The sequence below is a fragment of the Cryptomeria japonica genome, chromosome 3 (genome assembly GCF_030272615.1).
Source record: "Cryptomeria japonica chromosome 3, Sugi_1.0, whole genome shotgun sequence".
Taxonomy (NCBI): domain Eukaryota; kingdom Viridiplantae; phylum Streptophyta; class Pinopsida; order Cupressales; family Cupressaceae; genus Cryptomeria; species Cryptomeria japonica.
Window position 1 is genome coordinate 306,104,728 of NC_081407.1, and position 23,412 is coordinate 306,128,139.

The following is a 23,412-nucleotide window of genomic DNA, read 5'->3' on the forward strand; positions in this document are numbered from 1 at the left end:
CTAGGCTACCAACCTGGCTTGCCAAACAAAAGATATTATTACTACTTATGGAAAGAGTGAGCTCGCATGTGATGTGAAATCTCTACTCGATCTGGACCGTATCCAGACGAGGCTGCGTGGCACCATCAAATTTCTAAATGCCCCCTCCTCTTATCTCAAAGCAAGGTTATTACAGAGGTAATAAGTATTTATTGAAGTGTCTTTTCATTATTGTTTGGCATGGATTTTGGGCATCCACAGAAACTAGAGAAGAAGATTAGGAGCTTAGAGAAGGAAATTTAGGGACAACAAAGGAAAAATGGGAGGAAATAAAAGAAGGTTTGAACCTACATCCTGCTCGGATTGGAGGAAGAACAAGGAAGTGTGGGATATCCTTCAGGAGGGGGGTTTGAGTCTGTTTATGGAGAGGCTTAGTGGGAAAGATCCTGCAGTCACCAAACATTTTATCAAGAACTGGAAGAATGGTAAAATCTTGGTCGTGTCCCAGATGATGACTGTAGATGAGGAGATTATTGTTGAAGCTATGTGGATGATTACTGAGGGCATGAAATTTTATAGGGAATGCAACATCTCTGATAAAGCTACAGACAAATTCCTTGTTACGGATGATGAAAGGAAGAAGATGGTAAAAGTCAAAAATTCCTATCATTCCCTGAAACGGATATGTAGGCCATGGAGGTTTGTTTTATTCGCTGCTATCACTTATATCACTTTGGATGGTAGGTTTATCGGAGCCTATGGTCACCATTTTGTTTTGCTCAACCATTTTCGCCATGGGGAAAAGGTGAGCTTGCCGTATTACCTTGTCTGCTCCATGAACCACACTATCAAGGAGATTCAGAAAGATCCTAAAGGTGACCATGCCCTTCACCAGGGTCTTATGGCTCTTGTCTATAAAGTGCTTAAAGGGAAGAGTATTGAAAAACCTATAAAGGCCAAATATGCAAGAAATGAGGACATGGAGAGTGAAGCCAATGGCTTTAACTTTGACTCAGAGACTGAGGGCGATTCTGAGGAGACTAGCAAAAAAGGTAGGAATAAGGCTAAGAGGAAAAGGATTGTGGTAGATTCAGATATTTCAGAGTCTGAGGTCGAATCCTTTGAAGGGAAATTTATTAAAAAAAATAAAGGGAAAGTTACTGGAAAGCAAATGCAGAGGAAGAAGACCAACAAGGAAAGCAATAAAGATATCAGCCAAATTTTGATTGACTCTGAAGAAGAGGCAGAGGAGAATAAAAAGGATGAGGGACAGGATAAGGAGGGGGAGGAGAACCAGGTCATGGACAACATTGAGGGTTTGAATGCCCAAGATATGCAGAAAGAGGAGCAAGAAGACAAAAGTGGTAAGCTTAGTGAGTGTGTTGGTGAGAATGCGACTATAAAGGGTTTTTGTGAGACTGTTGGTACAATGGTAAAGGATATAGGTAGCTTGAAGAAAGATATGCTGACTGTCAAAAGAGCTACAGTTGGAAAGAAACCCCTGATGGAAAATGTTAAAGAGTTGGCAATTGCAATTAATAATGTGGAAGCCATTGAAAGCATGGTGGGTAAAATTATTAACACTGAAAAAAAGGTTAAAGAGATGGAAGAAAACAAGGAGGGGAAAGGAATGGACACTGCTATGAACAATCTGGGTAGCAGAATTGATAAGATGGAACTCACTGTTAAGAAGATTGCAGAACAAAACTTCCAGATCCTCAAAGCTTTGGTGGATAACATGAACATCCTGATCAATAGATTTGAGAACAACACTGAGAAGGATGTTGACAAGGAACAACCAGACAAAAAAGGCCATGAGAAAAGGACCTGAGCCAATACTAGGATCAAGGGTGACATCAAAGGTCGTGAGCTGGAGGAGTTAAAGACTTCGACGGACAACATGAAGTTGATGGTTGTCCAAGCTAAGGATATCATGAAGAGTATATAGCTGTCTCTGTCTCTGTCTTGGCAGTTGTCTTGTTTTCTATCTTTTTGATGTCGTTCTGCTTCCGGATGCTGTCTTTTCTTGGTTTATTAATGTAATGTTATGTTTTTTGGGTTGTGATCCCTTTTTGTTTGGTTGGGATCTGTTTTAGTTTCTGAAGCGATTAGGCGCGGTGTTTTCTAGCTCTTTCTATATTTCCTGTTTTGTAAAAGGTTCGGGTTCCTTTCAAAAACATACTTTTACTTAATCAAAACATATTATGGGCTCACCTTTTAAGTTTTGGAAGGTCACATAATCACTCTAAGCTCACATCATTGATCTCTTGAAATGATAAAAATATTTATAGGCAAATTTTTTAAAATAGGGATATAATTTAGTGGGGTCCATCTTTATTACCTCCCTCATGGTTTATAATGCTTCTATTGAATACTTTAAGAACCAGGAAACTATTCATGGTGTTTAGTAATTATCTATTTTGTAAGGTTGATGACACACTTACAAAATATTGCTCATGAACCTTACTATTTTACATTTAGTAATTGAGAGCCTATTATTGATGCATTATTTATGCATTGAAGCATAAGAGATTTAAGACCTACCACTTGCTAACTCAATTATAAGTTGGTCAATCTTAAAAACCTTTTATGAGAATATTGTTTATAGACTTTCAAGGGTATCTAATCTCAAATTTCATTTGGTATGTAAATCACTAGTGCAATGAACATGGCAATGCATAAAGAGTACATATTTATCGACAAATATGCATTGAAATAATTATATTAGCTAACCTTTGTTAGGAGCATTTTTTTTGTCTTTAGAATATAAATCTTTTAAATGCATGGAACTTGATACATAGTAGTTTGAATATTTGATCTCATCAAACTCATAAATAAGGTTGATTATTCTTTTTCTAGTAAGGGATATATTATTATCTCTATAAGGATGTTATAGAATCATCTTATGTACATGTTATAATACAATAGCGACCCAATAAGTATTCCCCCCCCCTTCTTGGGAATTGAACCTTTTAAGTATAAAACATGTTGAATTAAGTTAAAAATATTTAACATAGGTTTATAAAATAATTATTAAATTCTATGACCTATTATTTATGAACTAAGGGAGAGGGACCAATAGGTGAGTGGGTACCAATACATACTATGGTACTTGGACAAAATGAGACCAATAGTGGTGCCCTAAAAATGTCATGTCAATGCTTATCCCCAAAAAAGTACCTCTAAAATTCAAAAAATAACCAATCATGCGATGCCACATCAATGCACAAGTAAACATGACTTAGTGCACACCTATTGGTCTTATCACAATTTGGGACCATTTTGGACACCTTCACAAAAATGCATGTTGATGTGGCATCATATTTGACCATGTGGACTTGAAATGAAATTTTTAAGTAGGGGACTTCACAAGTAAGTTGTTGTATCAAATAGAGAATTTTGAAATGTCCACATAAGATTTTGAGAAGTGTGAAGTTAGGGTGCACATGTATAGGGCCCTCTCATGGGAAACCCCATGTACTCTATGAGATGTCCCATTCCTTGATGTTGTCAAATACTTTAAAAAAGTCTCCACCAAGCTTGCACACTTCACATGCATATAAATAGTCTTATCATTAAAAGTGGTCAATTTAAGGAATACACATTGTCTATGATTAATGTAAGATTATGTATATATGAATATTATTGTTAAAGGGGGGTTGCCTTCACAATGTTATAAGATATGGTTTGGACTTGTAATTTCCTAGATCATCCATTATAAGCGTTGATATTTCACAATTCCCTTATAAAGGTGTTTTATAATATTTTCTTTTATGAAATGTATAGGCTAGTAAATATGCATAAGTAAATTCAAAATTGATAAATTGCCCACTAGCAACTGTTTTGGAGATCAGAGAGAATTGTTATTTTATTTTTTATTTGATCAATTTTTTCGATCAAACTATTTATGATGGGTGGCTATTGCCCTTATAAATTGTCTAGGGAGCAAACCTAGAAAGGATAGCTCACCCATTGCTTGATTTTTTTATGGATCATTACTATATGTAGTAATTTATGTCTACTTCTCTAATTATTCATGCTTATGCTTATGAAAATATATGATGATCTCCTTGCTACTATTCATTAGATTATATTCTAAATATATGAGGAATATTATATGATCTTTGGAAAATGACAAATCCGTTATATTATTTTTTTCTTTGCACCAAGAATCAAGTTTAATTGATTAATATGTTTTTGATTAAGAAAAAATAGGTTTTAAGGGACCCGAACCCCGCTTACAATTTGAAAGATGAGCATGAAAGAAACAAGACAAAACAGCTGCAAGAGACCAGCACAAAAACCAGCAGCTAGGACAAAAAGACAACAAGGAGCCAACAAGAAATTGGCATCCAAAACCCAGCATTACATATCAATTGAATACTTTTATAGACTCCTCAACATTCTGAACCAAAAGCATCATCGCCTTGGCTGCTTCCCTCAGATCATTGCTCTCCTGTCTCAGCTGGATATCTTTCGTTTTGGTCTCCATCTCAGTAGTGTTCTACTCTCCTATCTTAGCTGCATATATATTAATTGATTAATATGTTACTAATTATATTGGTGCTTCTTTGGTGAGATTGTGTCCTCAAAACATATGGTGTGGGTGCTATTACAAGGATGGTGCATTACTTTAATAAAATGTTTGTCATCTATGTGTCTTTGAATCAAAAGGACAAAATATGAAAGTTGCTCTTGAAGAATCAATATGACCTTCAAGTTTTGTGGAATAGTTCTAGTTGGATACATGTAAAAGTGCCATCTTACTTAAATTTGTTTACTCTTTCCAAATAATATCACTTCTAAAAAGCACATTGAAGATCATGACACCTTACTAAAGTGAAAGTACTTCATCATAAAAGTTCTCTCTAGTTCCATCATAAAAGCACATCGCAGATCATGGGTACATTATATATATCAAAATCATAGCCATCACTTTTAAATCCTTTGTGCAATGATTGGATTTTAGGCAATGTCATTAAGGGGGGTGTACATGACACCACCTAGTGGCTAAATCCTAGATGTAAGACCTAATAGGCATGAGACCTTTGGGCATTATATGCTCCAAATTCAAATAATGCTTGGCCTTAGGTGATGCCATTGAGACAGAGTGTGTATGCCAATGACACCACCTAGTGGATAAATCCTAGTTTTAAATCCTACAGGTAGGCATAAGTAAGTCCTAATAGGTATGAAATAAGACCTATATAGGAATTATTAAGTCCTTTAAGCCTACATCTAGGTATATGTAAGTCCTTTTTGTTTTAAATACTATAGGTAGGCATTAATAAGTCCTACAGGCACATTTGTGCTCAAGTCCTAAGGGCATGTTTCAAATTCTTGTCCTTGTAAATCTTCCACTTGGCACTATGTAATGAATCTGGGTAGAGGCTGATTTGAGGAGATCGAAACTCCAATATAATTTTTTATAAGGCCTCTTAACATCATTTTTAAAACACTGAGATTATAAATTATGACAAGATGACTTTCATGTAGTCCGGAATGCATTCTCTTCATGTTGGCATGTATTTGTGTCCCTTCTTATCACTTTCAAAGAAGACCTATGTTATTGGGGTACTTCATTTTTTCTTTTATGAAAATTGGCAATGTCCCTATTAACATTAAGGAGGAGTGTTAGAATATAATGTTATTAGGGGTCACATCCTTATAACATTTATATAGAATGTTCTAATATAAGGTTATAAAACCTTATATATTATATGCTTTATAAGAACATCCCTTATATACTTTATAAGCATATCTCATTTGAAATAATTATAATATAGTAACTATTAGATTATTAATTATTTGTGAATGAGGGTTATTGAAAAGGTGTGACTAGTGAAGTCACCCTTCCTCCTATATTTAAGGAGGTTGTCTCTCATTTGAGAGGTGTGTGAATTTGGAGCTTTATGGTGAGTTGTATCACTATGCGCAAGAGGTATTACTATCCACATGTGCAAGTATTGGAGGAGTGTCCCCATGTTCTAGTCTATTTTATGTTAGATTAAATTTGTAAGTGTTTTAATAAAATGACGCTTTATGGGGTTTTTTTACCCAAAAGGGTTTTCCCCATGTATATCTTGTGTAATGTGTTAATTTATGGTGTATGATTCTTAATGCATTTATTTTATATCTTGTTTATGATGATTAGTATCCTAAGATCCTAATTTCTAACACAAATACATCTGAATATTGATTTGTCCAAATTTTAAACTATTTTTGGGGCTTCCAATGTCCTTGATTTTGAGGTTGAAACTTCATTGGCGAAATTTCTCAAGTTAATTTTTTTTTCTCTTTTAAACAATGCAAGATATTAAGATGATTCTTTCACCAATCGTTTTATTCAATTTCTCTCCTTGGGGTCAATTTTGATGTCCACACGAACCTGAATAGGTCAACCTACTAAAAATAGTAGGTGAATATTTTTGTCTATTTCAAGCTTTTGACTGCCTTACACCTCATAAGTGTCATCATGGGCTTTAAAACAACCAAAGTAAACTACAAAACAAAAGGAAAATGCAATATTTTTTGGGTGATTAAAGATTGCCGTTACACCACTAGATGCTCCTACATTAGACACCCAGGTAATTTGACAAATGACCTTGTCACATCTCAAGTGTTTGACTAAAACCAAGATGGTCAACCTCAACCCTAGATAACCATGATGAATCTTCAACCTGCCTTCCTTTCCACTTGACCATATACTCCTCATATTGGTCCTTTCCTGTGCCTCTACCCACATGACCATCCAAAATGTCTTGTATCTCCACCTTTTCTAAATTAGTTGCTATAATATTCCATTATGCTTTTGTTGATTCATCTTCAAAGCCTCCTTCATGATACTCTATCGAATCTGAAATATTAAACATAGGCGAAATGATAAGTTCGCTTGGCAACTCTACCTCATAAGTACTTCCTGAATCATGCTTCTTCAGAATTTTGCATGGCCCAAATTTATTCATCTCTCTTTTTTTAGTTGGACCATGACTTCATATCCAATATAAAATTCCTTATATCTCCTAATTTGATTTGCCTTATCCTTGTACTTAATATTCATCTTATTAATATGCTTTCTCACATCTTCAAGCAAATTCTTTAGGTTATTTGCAAATTATTTAGCTTTGACAATTCTCTTTTCTCCTTTATCCATCTTCCTTAATTCTAAAGAATTTCTTGGACTACTTCCATATACAATCTGGAATGGTGATTTACTAGTGCTCCTATTCACGAAATTGTTGTATACAAACTCTACCCATGGTAAAATCAAATCCCATCCTTTGGGCTTATCTCCTACTAAGCATCTTAGTAGGTTACCCAAACTCCTATTCACCACTTTGGTTTTCCCATTAGTCGGTGGATTGTGGATTGAACTAAAATTCAAATCTATTTAAAACATTTTCCACATGTCCTCCAAAAATAACCAACAAACTTGGTATCTCAATCTGAAACTATGCTCCTTGGTAGACCATGAAGTCTCACCATCTCTTTGAAAAATAACATTGCAACATGAAAAACATCATTAGCCTTCTTACAAAGAATAAAATGTGCCATCCTAGAGAATCTATCTACTACCATGAAAATGGAATCATGTCCTCTCTAAGTCCTTGATGAATCAAGAAAAAAATCCATTCTTAATATCATCCCATCGCCTCTTTAGTATAGGTAATGGTTGATATATAGCCTTGTGTTTTTCCCGGTTCCTTTTGCCATCTAACATACTCTAAAATTATAAACAAATTTCTCCACATATTGCTGCAATTGTGGCCAATAATAATGTTCTTTAACAAGTGCAATGATCTTAAAACAATAAAAATGTCTTGCTAGTCCTCCACTACACTTCTCCTCAATCAAGTTCTCTCTAATCGAACTTCTTGGAATGGATATCTAGCTTCCTCTAAATAACATACCATATTTGATTATGTAATCCAACAACTTTGTTCTATCTAGTGCAACTGGCTCCATGCAAGCCTTCCAAGCTTTTGCAAAATTAGGATCCTTTGAAGACAAACTTTTGATTTCATTGAACCCAACCACTTCAACCTGCATTTCTATCAACAAATTTTGTCCCCCACTTAAGGCATATACAACATATTTAGATCTTCCACTCCTATGCTTCAAAACAAATGTATAAATTTGTAAAAATTCAACCCATTTCAAAGAAATTTTCTTCTCTTAACTTCTTAAAGGCTCCATGAATATGTATTATATGCTTCTACAATATCTTACTAAAAAATAGAATATCATTTAAGTAAACAACAACAAGCTTTCCCAAAAACTCTTTTAATACTTCGTTCAAGGGTCACATGAATGTGTGTGGTACATTGGTTAGCCCAAAAGGCATGACCAACGACTCGTACAAGCCCTCCTTGGTTTTGAAGGTCATTATTCATTCATCTCCTCCTCTAATCTGAATTTGGTGATACCTACTCTTTAATTCTATCTTTGTGAAGTTCTCTTTTCCACTCAGACAATCCATAATGTCATCCATCCTTAGCAAGGGAAATTGATATTGATAGTAATCAAGAGTCCATGCAAATCCTCCATTCTCCATTTTTCTTTAGTGCTAGTACTATAGGTACCACACATGGAATCAATTTTTTTTAATTAACCCTTTCTGCAACAACTCTTGCACTTTCTCATTCAACTCTTGGCTCTTTGTTAGAGTCATTCTATAGGCTACCTTATTCAACAAAATGGCTCCAAGAATCAGGTCCATTTTATGACTAATCTTTCTCATTGGTGGTAAGCTGCCAGGTACATTATTAGATACAATATCTTGAAAATCATCCAGCAAATTTGCAACTTCCATAAGTATATCTTCTACTTCTTCTTTGCTAGCTTTAGAAATTAAAGCAAAACATAGGTGCTCATGCTTCATACCATCTATAAATTTTCTTCCATCAACTAAACATATTCTTGCATTGCTGCATACCTTTTCCCCTATCTCCTTTAATGGCTTCAACTTGTGTTGAACTCCATCCTTTATCAAAGAACACGTATTTGCATACTCATCATTGTATTGTATGATGATCAAATTGCCATGGTCTCTCTAACAACATATGACAAACATCCATAGACATTATATCGCGTAATACCTCATCATGATAGTTTCCAATGTTGAACTTTACCATACATTATTTGTTGACCAAAGCCCCGTGGTCCTTCTATAACCAAGCAATCTAGTAGGGATTCAGATGCCTTCTTCTTTATAACTTCAATTTACTAACCATTTCCTTTGAAATAGGGTTATCCATACTACCACCCTCTATAATAACATTGCAAAATTTACCATTATACTTACATCTCATGCGAAATGAATCCTTCCTTTGGTCTAGTTATTTCTCATAATTTAGAATGGCTCTACTAATAATGAGAATATATCCTCTCTCCACATCTTTAAAATGTGAAAACTTAGCATCTTCATCTACATGGGCAACTAATGCATCACCCTTAGGTCTTCTATTTGTCCTCCCTCGAAGTTGAGGACACTCATAGTTTATATGTCCTTTTTCTCCACACTAGAAACATGTTCCATGGAAGCCTCCTCTTCCTGGTCCTGGTCCTCTTCCTCTTCCTCTTTAATCTCTATTATTTTGATCATAGGAATGATTGGCATTTTTCCCTTCCGATTCAGACTACTACTAGATTCTTTATTCTTCTTTTGGTCTTCATTTTGGCCTCCATAAGACCATCCATTGGTCCTTCCACTAGGACCTCTTCCATTTTTCTTGTTCTCAAATCTTTGGTTCAACTTCTCTTCTACCTTAAAAGTAAACTAATATACATCTTCAATGGTAGATATTCTTACCAAATTTAATTATTCCTAAATGCCCAACTTCAACCCATTTATGTAATGATAATTTTCTCCTTGTTGCCTCAAAATGACATGTTTAATTTAGGACTCGATAGAACTCTTCTGTATACTCTTTGACAAATTTATTGCTCGCTTCAACCCTTACATATTCTTCAATAATTCAAGCTCATGGTCAATAGGAATGAACCGTCTCTTCAAATTTTCCACCATCTAATCCCATCTCATTAGTTTATCTTTTCCTCATCTATTTCTTTCTAATTGAACATCTTTTCACCAAATACTAGCATGACCTTTTAGCTTGGTCTTTGCAAACTTGACCCTTTTGGGATCTTCTACATCTTCATACTCAAAATACTCCTCCACATCAGTAATCCAATCGATTAATTCCTTTGGATCTAAATTTTCAAAAAATGTAGAAACCTCAATCTTTGGCCTCTCTCCAATCTTGGAAATTGCCCTAAAAGATCTATCTTCTTCAAAATTTCTTGCTATTTGTTCTTCTTCAAACTATTCTCCTTCAGATTTGTTGCCACTTTCATCTCTTCCCCTAACATCAACTCCTCTATGTAGTTGCTCTTGCAATTCTTAAACTAATCTCTAGCGGGCTCTAAAACCCTTGTCAATCACAACAACATTCCTTCCACAACGGTTCCTTCATGGAAACATTTTTCTCACTTTTCTCACAAACCCACAACCATAGTCCGGGTGCAAACTATCTCACATTTGGAAAAATGTTTACACACTTAAGAACTCTTGCTCTAATACCACTTGATGAAGGGTACTCCCCTTACAAACCCAAACACAAAACAACATTATAGAAATAAACAGAAAATTGCATGGAAGAAACACTTGCTTTTTATTATCCCAATGAAATGAGAACTACAACATTTAGTAAATTACATGCTATACTTGCATGGGCTCAAATCATTATAAAAAAAATCAACTTTATAAGAAAAACCTACAATTGAGGGTCACAATTTGTACTAATGGATCTACCCCCTGTAAACCTTAGTTCACTTGTTTATTTAGCACTAATAATGGCCTTATAGTGTTCTAGAAAGTATATATTTTCTTCTTTTTGGAGTTCAACGATCCAACAATTCATTTTCTCACCTAGGTAGATTTTTTATTGAAACTTGAGTTTTGGTGGCACGATTTTGGGGAGCCATAAATTTTGACCCATGCCTCTGATTTGCTATTATAACATACCGTTGGAAAGCTCAAGAAGAGATCTAAAAGTCAAAATACATTTGAAGATCTATTTGTCCAAATTTGAAACTTTTATGGGGCTTCTAAGGTCATCAATTTCAAGTTTGAAACTTCATTTGAGAAATTTCTTGGGCCGAAAACTTTAATATCTTCTAAGTGGTGTAGGATATTGAGATTATTCATTTTCATTGATCATTTTATTTTTCAATTTCACTCCTTGGGGTTGGTTTTCATGTCCATATGAACCTAAATAGACCGACTTACTAAAAATACAAGGTGAATATTTTTAGGAGTTTCAATATTTTAACTATCCTACACCTCGTAAGTGTCATCATAGGCTCCAAAACAACTAAAGCAAACTAGAAAACAAAAATAATACAATATTTTTGGGTGATGCAAGATTGCTCGTACACTACCGATGCTCCTGCATCATATATACCTTAACTTATTCCTTAGTTGGACTAGTTACATTATTTAATAATTATTTTACTTTGAAGAGTTATTTTTCTATTTTATTTTTTACTTCATAGGTATTTCATAGTTTTATTTTTTTATTTTTTAAATATATGTTAGAGTGTTATGTGTCTTGTTGTCCATTATAAACTCTTGTGAACACAATAAAATTAGAACATATATCAATCTTGAGTTATTTAATTTATTGAATATTTTTTCTTATTAATTATTCTACAACTCTTTTATTTATTTTTAAATTATTTTATTTTATTTTAGAAAAACTCAATGACTATCTTATTTTATTATCTTTGTCTATCAAACTCAAAATCAACCAATCAAACTACAAAGTTTCTTTATGAACATATCACTTGCTCACCAATATTTAATAAACATTTATTCTAATGAACAACTCATCTTCAACTACACTAGTCACAACTATGCCTAGTATGAATTGATCAAGGTCAACCCTAACGAGTATAATAGTCATCAACCTAGTAAAAGCATAATACATTTGATATACAAAAAATTATCGATCGTTTATTATTATCGAGCATACCTTTGAATTGGTGCCATGATCCATCTATCAACTAGACAAAAAATACTTTTATTGCAATAGTACAAAGGTAAATACTTGCCACTATGTACATTTATATAGTTTAATATCAAACTCAACTTCAACTATATTATGAGAGTCTTAATATAAACTCAAAATCAACAAATCAATTAGGAAGGTTGTTTACTAACTAATCATTTGTTCATCAATAATTAACAAATATTTGTTCTAGAAACAAACTCAACTTCAACTATCTAGTTGTAATACAATTGCAATTTTTATTAACTCGATAAGATTGTAATACATATGACTATAAAAAATCTTTTGATATCAAACTATTACCTTATCTACCCCTGAAATAATACGCCATAACTTATCTATACTAACCTAAAAATACTATTATTACAATATTTCAAAGATAAATACCCACCATTATAAGCACTTTTTTGAATGAAATATAGATTGATGTGAACGTAACTAGCAATTGCAGCTTCGTGTGCAATGGGAATGTCAAATAGTTTTGGAAGATCAATTAGAAAAATAATTTGGTTGAGTTTTACATACAATTGATTGAGAATAAAAAAATTAGAGAGATCATAAAGGATAATTGGAGAGATAAAAATATGGAATGAGAGGGAGAGAGATTTAGGGAGAGGTAAGAAAATAGAGATAGGGGAAATAGATAGAGAGGAATATAGGGATAGAGATAGATATGAAGAGAGATAAATAGAGACAGAGGAAAGGGATAGAGGTATTTATTTAATTAACTCATGTTTCTCCAATCATATGACTCATCAGAAGGAGCAACTACCATCCTACCATTTTTATGATTAAGGAGAAATGTGTCTAGGTGACAATTTAGTTTGCACCAAATTGTTGAATGTAGGAAGATGCGATTGTGATTTTTTCTTGGTGGATGATAATGTCTCACGCAACATGATTATTACAATCACACTAAAACATTGACCAATGACAACTAAATGCACTTTGTAGACATAGATGATTAAGATAGCGTTGTCTTGCATAACTAAAAATACCTATCAATTATAGATCTCAATTACCTTAGACATAACAAATTAATTAAAAATAATCATATAAATTTATTTATTAACAAACATTCATCACCAATTTAATGCAAAATAATAAAATCAATTACATTATTGATCCTTCTTTCCTACAAACTATCATGTTAAATTCAAGGTCAAAATATGATAATATTTGTTCTTCTCAATATGTCTTTGCTTGTTCTTTAAAATGTAAGTAGTATTTCAAGCAAATGATTTAAACTCTATTTTTTTCTTGCCAATTAAAGTTGCAATTTGTGTAAATAAGAATCTAAATGGGTAATGGTTGCTAAGAAACAAATTGTTTACTTATCACTGGCTTGTGGAGCTCTAGATTGGTAACAACAATATGCGATACTACTGTACAAATAATAGAGTGTAGAAAATGTTTTCATGATTTTTTGTGGAAAATCGATCTCTCAATAATTCACATCTAGTTTGTTGGGAATGATATCTCTTCTATTAAATTTGAGGAGTGCTTCATCCATTACATGGATTTCCGTTTTACCTATTGTCGATAAATATAAACATAAAAAGATTACTAAAGAAATTTAATTTAATAAATAAAAATTGTACTTCTAATTTTTTTAAAATTATATTAAAGTGATTAAAACTAAAATTTAAACATTTATTTATTTAGACATTACAAATTAAGTCACTTAAAAAATAATAAATAATAAATTAAAATAAAATTTATTAAAAAATAAAAATTAATTCATAAATAAAAATGGAAAATCTCTAACTTCTCCCTTCTTATTCAAGAAATAAAAAAAACCTCTCAACAATAAAAACTCAAACAAATAAAAAAAACCTCTGAACAATATAAAAACTCAAACAACTTATGATTAAGGTGTGACAAGTGGTCTATCATTAAGCTAACTCAAACAATTATGTTTGGTAATGTTTCAAACTTTATGTTACCCAAGTGAAAGGCTCCCTGGTATTAAAAACTATTAAAAACTGCATGCCAACCTGTTAGTAAATAGATTTGTCACTCCAAAATCTTTTACCATGTGCCCAATGGAGGAGTGACAAAAATTTCCCAACAGTTGGAGAGATTGTTTTGTGGAACACGATCTTCCTCTACGTTTGAGAGGGGCAGCTCCCTCGTATGATAGGGGTATTTGTATTTTTAAGAATAATTAACCTTACAAATGAAAACAAATAATAACTACGAATGGATTTAGAGGAAATCTTCACAACAAACATATGATTGCCACTTGGATTCCATCGACTTTTAAACTTGTCACTATCAACTCTAGAATACGCATGAGGAGACAGTGATACAAAACATTTAATTTGCATAACGTTTATATATTTCTGAGATACCAAAGAAATTTGTAACGTTATATGACCATTGTCTTCATGAAACTGGAAAAGTAATTTGTAGGCTTGCTATTGCAATATCACACGATAATCACATAACATCAAGCAAATGAACACTTAACAATCATACGAGCACTCCCAATTTGCCTTGTATTAAAAAATGATGAAATAATACAATTAAAAAAAATTAGTTGTCCAAAAATCATAAAATCCAAAAATTCCTTCTTTCATCTACATTTCTAACATTTATAGTCTCTCAAAATAACTACCTCATAACTAACTTGGTTCTAAGTTAGCAACTAACTCATTTCTACGCAAATTACAATGAGTTAATAACTAGCATATTTATGCGCATAAATAGTCAACTTATTAACCTTGACTCTATGCTTATGGAAAATCACAACATACACAATGAAACCAGCAATAAACTAAAGACTAACCAGGTATCAAATAACAAAATAAAATAGACAAAGATGTGAACATGGCATTGCTTTTCGATATCCCGAAAAGCATGCTAGTTGATTATTTGCTTCTGTTGAATTGGTGGTTTGGCCTTGAATGACTTGTATGCTTTGAACGCGTCCACCATGAACTTGTACCTGGGAATGATCACATTATCCATTTTTAGTTTAGCAGTTCCTTGATTATCTTGAATGTTAACCAAATCTTGATAATATGAAGGCATGTCACAAGCATCTAAAGCAACTGAAACAACACTGAGTCTTTTCATTTTATTTGCATCTGACACCTGTGCATCTACTAATTCAGTATTAATTCTGTCATGAAACTTTCTTAAGGGCAGTTGATTGTCCATTTGTTGAAATTGCTCTTTTACCGACACATCACCAATGATATTCATTGTATCTTCTATTATCTTCATCTTTGTTTGTTCACAAGCTATCAAGAGTTTTTGATACTCATCCAAGCATTGCTTAATATTCTCCATTTTCAAACTTATACTTTTGCACCATGTATTGGATCGATTTTCTTCTTTATGAGAGAAAACCTTCTCAACAATGAGTACATTCATATATGTTTTTGCTATCTTCTGGAATTCCTTCAAAGTATCTTGCCAAGACACCTATTGCTCTTTAGCATTCTTCAATTATGTTGCAATCTCTTGTTCCTATGCATCCAATTTTATATGAATATCCTTGGTCTTCTCAATAAAATCTTGTGTTTCAAACTTCATTTGATTAATCCATTCTTCTAGCATTCTGCTTTGTTTCTTGCATTTGTGTATATCTTCTATCACCTTCTTTTCAATAATTTCTCCAGTATGCACTAATGCTGAAGTTGAGGCTGACTCCAATTGTGTATCTAAAGAATCCACAATAGATTTGATGTAGGATGAAAGAACCTGAATTTGTTGCTTTAGTTGATCCTTTGTTTCCTTGTCCTTATTTGCTTTGTCAACAAGAATGGCTGCTGAAATTTAAAAATTATGGACAGCTCCCTCGTGAGTTGTAGGACCTAGATCCACCCGTGTCATGTTAAAATCTGCCTCACTAGCTTCACTTACATCTTTTTCAACAATGGGCCGAGCTACTTCAACACACAAATTTCCCAATGATGGATTAATTCCCAATCTGGATGCAACTTTGGTTTTCTTGGGTTTGGTTGTCCTATGAAGTACATTTGCAACTGCATCAAAACTAGGAGTTACCAGCTGAACATTCCTCTTCTTATTCTGCAAACTCTGCTGTAACCAGAATGATGAAGATGATATAAACGATTCTTGATTGCTCACATATGCAAAGGTTAAATTATTTGGGAAAAATGGAAATTGGATTTCAGCATCATTCATTGTAGCTTCTTCATGAATAACAAAATCACCATGTCGAGGAGATGAAATAATGATAGATGGTGAGGCTGAAAGAATTTGTTGACTTTCAATATTGGGAGGATGTCGAGGTGAAACACTTTCCAACTCATCCTCTAGTTCTTGAACAAGATTCATTGTTTTTCCTTTTATCTTCGATCTCTTTTTCCTAATGACAGTACTAATTTCACATGCCTTGGCAAGATCCTTCCCTTTTTCTGGATCTTCTCCATCATCGCCTCCTTTGGAAATATTTTGGTGTGGACCCATCCCTGGATTAGATCTTTGTGAATCAGCTGGAATAGAAGAACTTCCCTGTGCCCCATTTCTATCCTTTGAGGAATTAGCTTTATTTGAAGGTCTAGTTGTCGTAGACTCAATCCTCTTACTTTTAACCCATTCCAGAGTCCTTCGAACCACATAAGCTGATCTTTCTTGAATACTCCTTATTTCTGAAATTGACTAATTGATGGATGGAAGTGGAAGAAGTTGAATCCTTTCAAAATAAAAACCATTGATCAAATCAACTTCATCATCCTCAATTCCATTCACGTTTATTTCAATTCTATAGTCAATTATCTGTTTGATAGAAAATCTCATCCAATCTCTTTTCCGCACTTCAAAATCATCTTCGCAGTCTTGCCAAAAATCTTCCATATCAGGAAAGTGTTCAAATCCGGCACCGAGATCTAACTCTCCTGTAGCATATCCTTTGCTATCAAAGGGAACTCTCATTTCATAAGGATACAGGCGAATCTTTGCTATAGACCTCTCGATAATTTGAGCATCTGAATGGCTCTCACAGTTATAATAACCAAGTCCAATGGGAAAATAAATGATACCCTTTCTTTTATTCCGACAAAATTTGTTGACTTGTGCAATCTGTCGGCATACCTCGATGAGGATCAACTTATCTTCAACAAACCTTGGCAACATGAGAGGGCAGCCATCATAACCTCCTATCTAAATGTATGTGAACTTCAGAAACTGTATAAAGTAACTACCATATTTCTGAATCAATGTTGTTGCTTCTGAGGATATTCTGAGTCCAATATTTCCATGCAGTTCTCTTACTGTCAACATAGTGAAAGCATCATTAATCCTCCTGAAGTGACGATAACTTTCCTCCAACTGCAATTGTGGATGATAATTGTAAATCTTGGTTGCATCATCATAAATGCCTTCAACATTCAATCCTGGCCATTTCTTCATCCCAGCAATGGCATAGAAGAGGTACGATGTCATATAGAAGTTATGATTGTCCTTTAGTTTGAGTAACTATTTGCAAAGATTATCGCTAATAATCTCGGCCCAATTAATAAATTGTATGCCCTCACATATGATATTAATGAATAAGAACATCCATCCTTCCAAGTCATTTGAGTCTTCATTTCTTGTGACCCAATTCAAGAAAATAACCATATTAGCGATATCTTCCATCAGCAGAGACCTGTGAATTATTTTAGGAAGCTGTGTTTTTCCTTTCCTTGGTTTTGCTAACCATTTTCTGGCTATGTTATTCAAACACTAGGTTTGATTATTGATAAAATAACTTTTTTGCATATTCCCTATTTACCTCCATGAACTGATCTCTGAAAGGTAACCTGAAAGTTATATCAATGGAAACTGGATCAAGTTTGGCGACCACGTTACCTTCTGCCGTCCTAATTTCTTTTGTATCTGGATTAAATGCTTTCATGCATTCCAGAACTAATTTCGGACATTGCACTGATGTGGGATATCTTGTTGCGTGAGCTAATCCACTATCTAATAATCTCTGAGTTGTTAAAGTTTTATCTTCCCTTTCCATTGTTTTCCAGAAGTCTGCAAGACTTAAATTTCCCAGCTTGGTATCCCCAATATCTGAAAGTGAACATTTGAGAATGGGAGCATAATCGGGGCTATGGAACTTGTATTTCATTATGTCAAATAAAAATAATACCCGCTCAACACTATTTTAATGAATATTCATAATTTTGTCAAAACAGTTCATGTACTCTTTCCTTACATTGAAAGTCTTCCAATATCTAGACTTCTCCAATTGTGACATAAATCCTACTTTGATTATCCGCAGCAGCATGTGATTCTTGCAGGATACAAGTCTGCATTCCTTTAAGGCATTTTACCAAGCATTTCACGAGAATCACCTATACCTCTGTATCCTGTAACATTTCCTATGCTTCTACCATGATTTGCAATACACGGCTACCAAAGCAGTTGCATCTACAACATCTGACGAAAATCCTCTATCTTTGCGGTTTTTCGCTCTATGAACACTTGAACCCAAATCATTCTCAGAATATCCCCCCAAAATCCATAAGCATCAATTGGGAACCCTTATTTCTCTTTCATAATAGGGGCATTCTCAATCCAACTCGGCATGCCCGATTACTACCTACATATAGAACTTAGAATAGCAGCGTGATCTGGAACTGCTGAATCGGGCGGTGGAAACGACTATTCCTTATTTGAGCAAGGGTAGGATACCTGTATAACGAATCTATGAACTCCTTTTTAACCAGAAAAGCATCCACCAACAATCAATATATTCTATTCCAAAAGAACGAAAAATTGATTGATACAACCATATGACATTTCTTCAAGGCATCCGGTCAAACAAATCAGGTACGTTGGAATCATTCAGGAGCATTCTCTAATTTGTCGTTGTGAATACATAAGTTGCAGGGCTGAAGATATAATAACTCGCGTGTCCTGAGAGTATGCATTCACTTTTTGGTTCAAACATTCCAGTTTATCATTGGCATGGAGGATGCTGGCAAAGGTTGTGGAAATCGGCCTTACACTTGCGGATTTCACTTGCTTGACAGTTTCAAAATCATCTCCAATCACATACCATGAGACCACATTTCATTGAGGAATTCTGTCAAATACTTCGCATGCAGTTTTTAATCTTCAACTTATGGCATTTCACGAGGTATTCTGTCAAACACTTCGCATGCATTGTCTATACATTCACTTCCAGCATCATACATGGCGTTAGATGACTTCAGCCGGTGGGGATAATGGAGATTGCAATGGAGTTAACTGGCGTTATTTCTACAGTGCCTATCGTGATGAGGTGACATCTTCTTGAGGCATTTCATTAGACAATTCATAAGATGTCCATGCTTCACATTCTACATGCAAGACTACCAAAGTGGTTACATCTACCAGATAGCAAACCATTCTAACCTTTATGTTTTGATAAGTGCCTGAGACAATGCGGTACATATCCTGCAATCATTTCAATTGTCACTCCTCCATTAGCTTTGCGATGTATGGCTTGTTTACACTTACCATATTCTTCGATCATATGCATTTGAACTTTATTAATTGCAACCTCTGATGTGATTCGATGTAGTTCATCTATCTTTATTTGACAAGGAAAATATGTCGTGTGAGGTTGAATTCATCAAACAAATCTCTACAAATCTTCACTGTATGCAAACAATTCATGCGACCTGACTACACCTCTCACACTTTTGCATTCATATCCAGAATTTGCGGCATGTCTGTGCTTCCATTCTACAATTATAAGAGGTTAAGAATGCTCAAAAAGTGAGCATTTCTAACCTTTTTGACAAAGTGGGACCCGCGAGGTTAAGAAATGAGGTTAGGAATGCTCACTTTTTGAGCATTCTTAACCTTTTTATTTTTTGTGTGTTCTGAGAGGTTAGAAATATGGGTTAGAAATGCTCAAAAAGTGAGCATTTTTAACCTTCTCGGCAAAAGGTTAAGAAATGAGGTTAAAAATGCTCAAAAAGTGAGCATTTCTAACCTTCTGATTCAACAAACTATCCTTTAGACCTTAGAAACCATTGATCACAGAGAGGAATCAAGGAAGAATGCAATCGATGTTTTCGAACAACTTTTTTTCGCAAATGACCAGACATATTAAAATAATTTAAAATATTAAATTATTATTTAAGAAATAATTTAAATATTTTAAATTTATTGCTTTGGCTGGAGAAAAATGATATAACTTTCAAACGGTAGAGAGTTAGGTCTCGAAATTTGAAACACGCGTCAACGACAGGGAAATAGGTCCACATAATTATTTACACCTCATGACAAAGCCTAGGATGAGATATTTTAATCATTTTGGAGGAACATACACCAAAAATTGAAAGTTTAAAATATGATAAAGTATGAATTGGGTTCAGGTGAAAGTTGGTCATGTGATATAAAATGACCCTTAGATTCTGACTGTCAAGTGATTTTCCCCAATTTGTGATAATTTTCAAAACTCTTCCATTTTATGTATTTTAACTAATAATGACCTTGGAGGACTCCTTATTTCTTATGCATATTTCTTATGCATAAACACCCATTGGACCTTTTCTCGGTAGTGAGACTGCTTTGAAAAAGATATGTCAAATGTAGGGGCAACACAACCGTAGAAGAATTGAGACACCGCCTTCTAGCCCTATTTTGCATGAGTGGAATTGGAAAATCGAATCGTATTATAAGCAACTGGATTGTGTTTGTTTACTTTTTTCTGCAATCCAAAATCGAGATGTTCCCAGGTGCTAGCGAGAGGGAAAATGTCAGGTGGAAATGACGAAATAATATCAGCTGTAAATTAGTACCGCCGGTGTGGTGAAAACGCTTCTCCAGTGTTATCTATACACACAACTGCCGTTAACAGTGGACGGCGGGAGAAAAATGGACGGACGCACCAGATTTCTTCAATCGTCTTGCAAGCCTTGATCGTTCAAATCAGGTGGCTCATCTTTCGGCGTAATTAATTTTTGTTAAAAATAAATCTAAAAAAAAGTTCAGTTCTCAAAATGTTCCCAAACCCAGAAATATTATTCAGCTGTCAAAATTGAGCCCTTTTATAGGAAAACCCATTCTTCTCAATCGAATAAAACAATTTAAATTGATAACTGTTCATATTACCTATTTGCAAACCCTGTACAAATCTTAATTGTGCAGGTGCTAGTGTATGTAACCATCAGCCATTGAAGACTGTTAAAATCTATGTAGGTTTAACATAACCTTTCATTGCTCATACTGTTATACTTGATGTTCAAAATCTATGAATGATGTTGTGCTTCTTTAATAACCAACGCAATGGAATCAGATCTATTTGCAGCAACTAAGGTTTAACTCTATTCAATATTTTTTTCACAGGAAACAAATTTGGGACGAAAATGGCAATGGTGATCGAGAGTGAGATTTGGCAACCTCCACCGTGGTTGTACACATTTCTAGTGATATGTTGTGGTGGTGCTATATATGGCAGATTTCATGTTATCCACAAACGTAGCAGAACAGTTCCGCAAAATTTAGAGCCCTCATCCAATTCATTTATGTACCTTCCCTTGCCGTTTCTCTCATTCCAGCGTTCCTTTTTGTGTATCTACTTTCTGGCTTCTGGTGAGTTTCCAATGCCTTTGCCGTAAAATAATTTAGAATGTATTTGATTCTTTTCAATTTCAAGAAATGCATCTTAAATTACTTAAAATATCCAGTATGTTACATTAGTTAATTGCTAGGGTTACAAGATAAAGTCTTCTCCTACCTTAAGCAAGTTCTAGTGCCTTTGCCAATCGATATCTTTAACATGAAGGTAGTCTGAGCATTGACCACTAAAGCCACCTCTGCCTGATTTAGAAGAATTTTTAGAGGATATTGTGTTGAAATTTAACAGAAATTAGATTGTAGAAATATTTAGAGGGGATATTCTATGAAATATTATTATAGGTATAGAATGGAAAATTTTAAGAAATGTAAAGTATAGAATCTTTTTGGCTCCAAAAAATCAGAAGAATGCGTTATTGGACAATGCAAAGGGAAAATAGAGGATTTACTGTTATTATGCAGTATATTTTGCCGAATGAAAATCTTTCCTTACAGAAGGAGGAGAGCAAGCACCATCCAGGCCATAGCACCAATTGACAAACAATCAATATCTTCAAGGATCCATGTAGTTATAGCTTTGAACTGTATAGCAACCTTTGTCTAAAAGAAACTTTAGAGGTATGCTGAAGTTAGAAGAAATTAGGTCACAAATATTGAAGTTTATGGGGAGGGATGAAAAATTGAGGTATTTTTTTGAAGCGAGGAAAAAATGAGGTACTTCTCAAAGGTAAGAAATACATCCTTTTTTGATGGCAGTAGAAATAAATTGTCTTACAATTCCATCAATTCAACAACATGCACTTTAATGGATTAGAACCTACACCACCTGTATTCAACGCAGCCGTTTTAGTAGTAGCTCAATCCTCTTTGTACTCTGAAACACGTTTTTTATGAGTATGGGATGGTTGGTGAATCTTTCTTCTTCAAAAAATTAGAAATATACGTACTTTAGGACAACTTTAAGGGAAAACATAGGATATACTATAGGGTATTGAGATCAATGTGTTGAGACTTTGGCAAGTCTTGGGGAGGAGTTGTGGATCCTAGTCCAAGTCAGTCAGTGTCAGTGATTGTGTGTAGCCAAGGCTTACAGGTTCAGTCAAGTCTAACAGCTATGACTTTCAAGTCCTGACTGTCAATGTCAATCAAATCTTCCCCAAAACAGATCTTTTTTTAAATATTTAATTTATTTTATATTTTTAAAATTGCCAACCTTAGCCTAGATTTGGCTGAGTTTTTTCATTGAGTTCAAATCCAAGTCAAATACTGATTACATTGTATATGTTTGCAAATCTAGTAAAATTATGTGCATTTTGTATGAAAACGTGATTTATTTTTTTGAAATATTAATTGGCAAATTAGTTTTCGAAAACTTTGAGAGAAACTAGACAATTGAGAAGAAAATAACTCACACCAATGCTCTGATGATAATTCTGTGCGTTTAGCATGGCCAAGGCATTCAACTAGGGGTTTAATATCTATAAAAGAATTTTAGATGTGCATTATGCCAAAATTTACCAGAAATGAATTTGCAGAAATTACATGTGCATTATGCAAAAAAAATAAGGCAGAAAAGTTTATCATTATTGTTGGGATTAGCCAAAATTAGAATGCACAACAACCTTCTACAAGTGAAATCAAATTATCACAAATAGTAATATCTATCATTTACAATGAGAGTGTAAGTAATGTACATAGAGACCTTGCATATATAGGCAAGGTAGAGAAGTGAGAAGGTAGAGAACAATGACCGACTACCCATCCATATATGGGACACTTGTGAGCTCACTTGACAAGTGTGCGAGCAAATGGCAAGTGTGTA

The 23,412-nt window shown here is 34.1% G+C and overlaps 1 protein-coding gene across 6 annotated transcripts in view; it reads left to right on the top strand.

The window, feature by feature from the left end:
- Nucleotides 1-20,577: 20,577 nt before the first annotated feature.
- Nucleotides 20,578-23,412, top strand: part of LOC131034289 (uncharacterized) — a 56,142-nt gene continuing 53,307 nt past the window's right edge. The window contains exons 1-3 of one of the 6 annotated variants that reach the window (XM_059218252.1): nt 20,579-20,946; nt 21,162-21,208; nt 21,360-21,605. In XM_059218252.1, coding sequence (XP_059074235.1) covers nt 21,380-21,605 — 226 coding nt within the window. In that variant the 5' untranslated portion in view covers nt 20,579-20,946; nt 21,162-21,208; nt 21,360-21,379. Of the gene's footprint in view, nt 20,947-21,161; nt 21,209-21,359; nt 21,606-23,412 lie in introns of all 6 variants that reach the window. The other 5 variants (XM_059218253.1, XM_057965738.2, XM_057965735.2 and 2 more) reach the window with 5 other exon arrangements.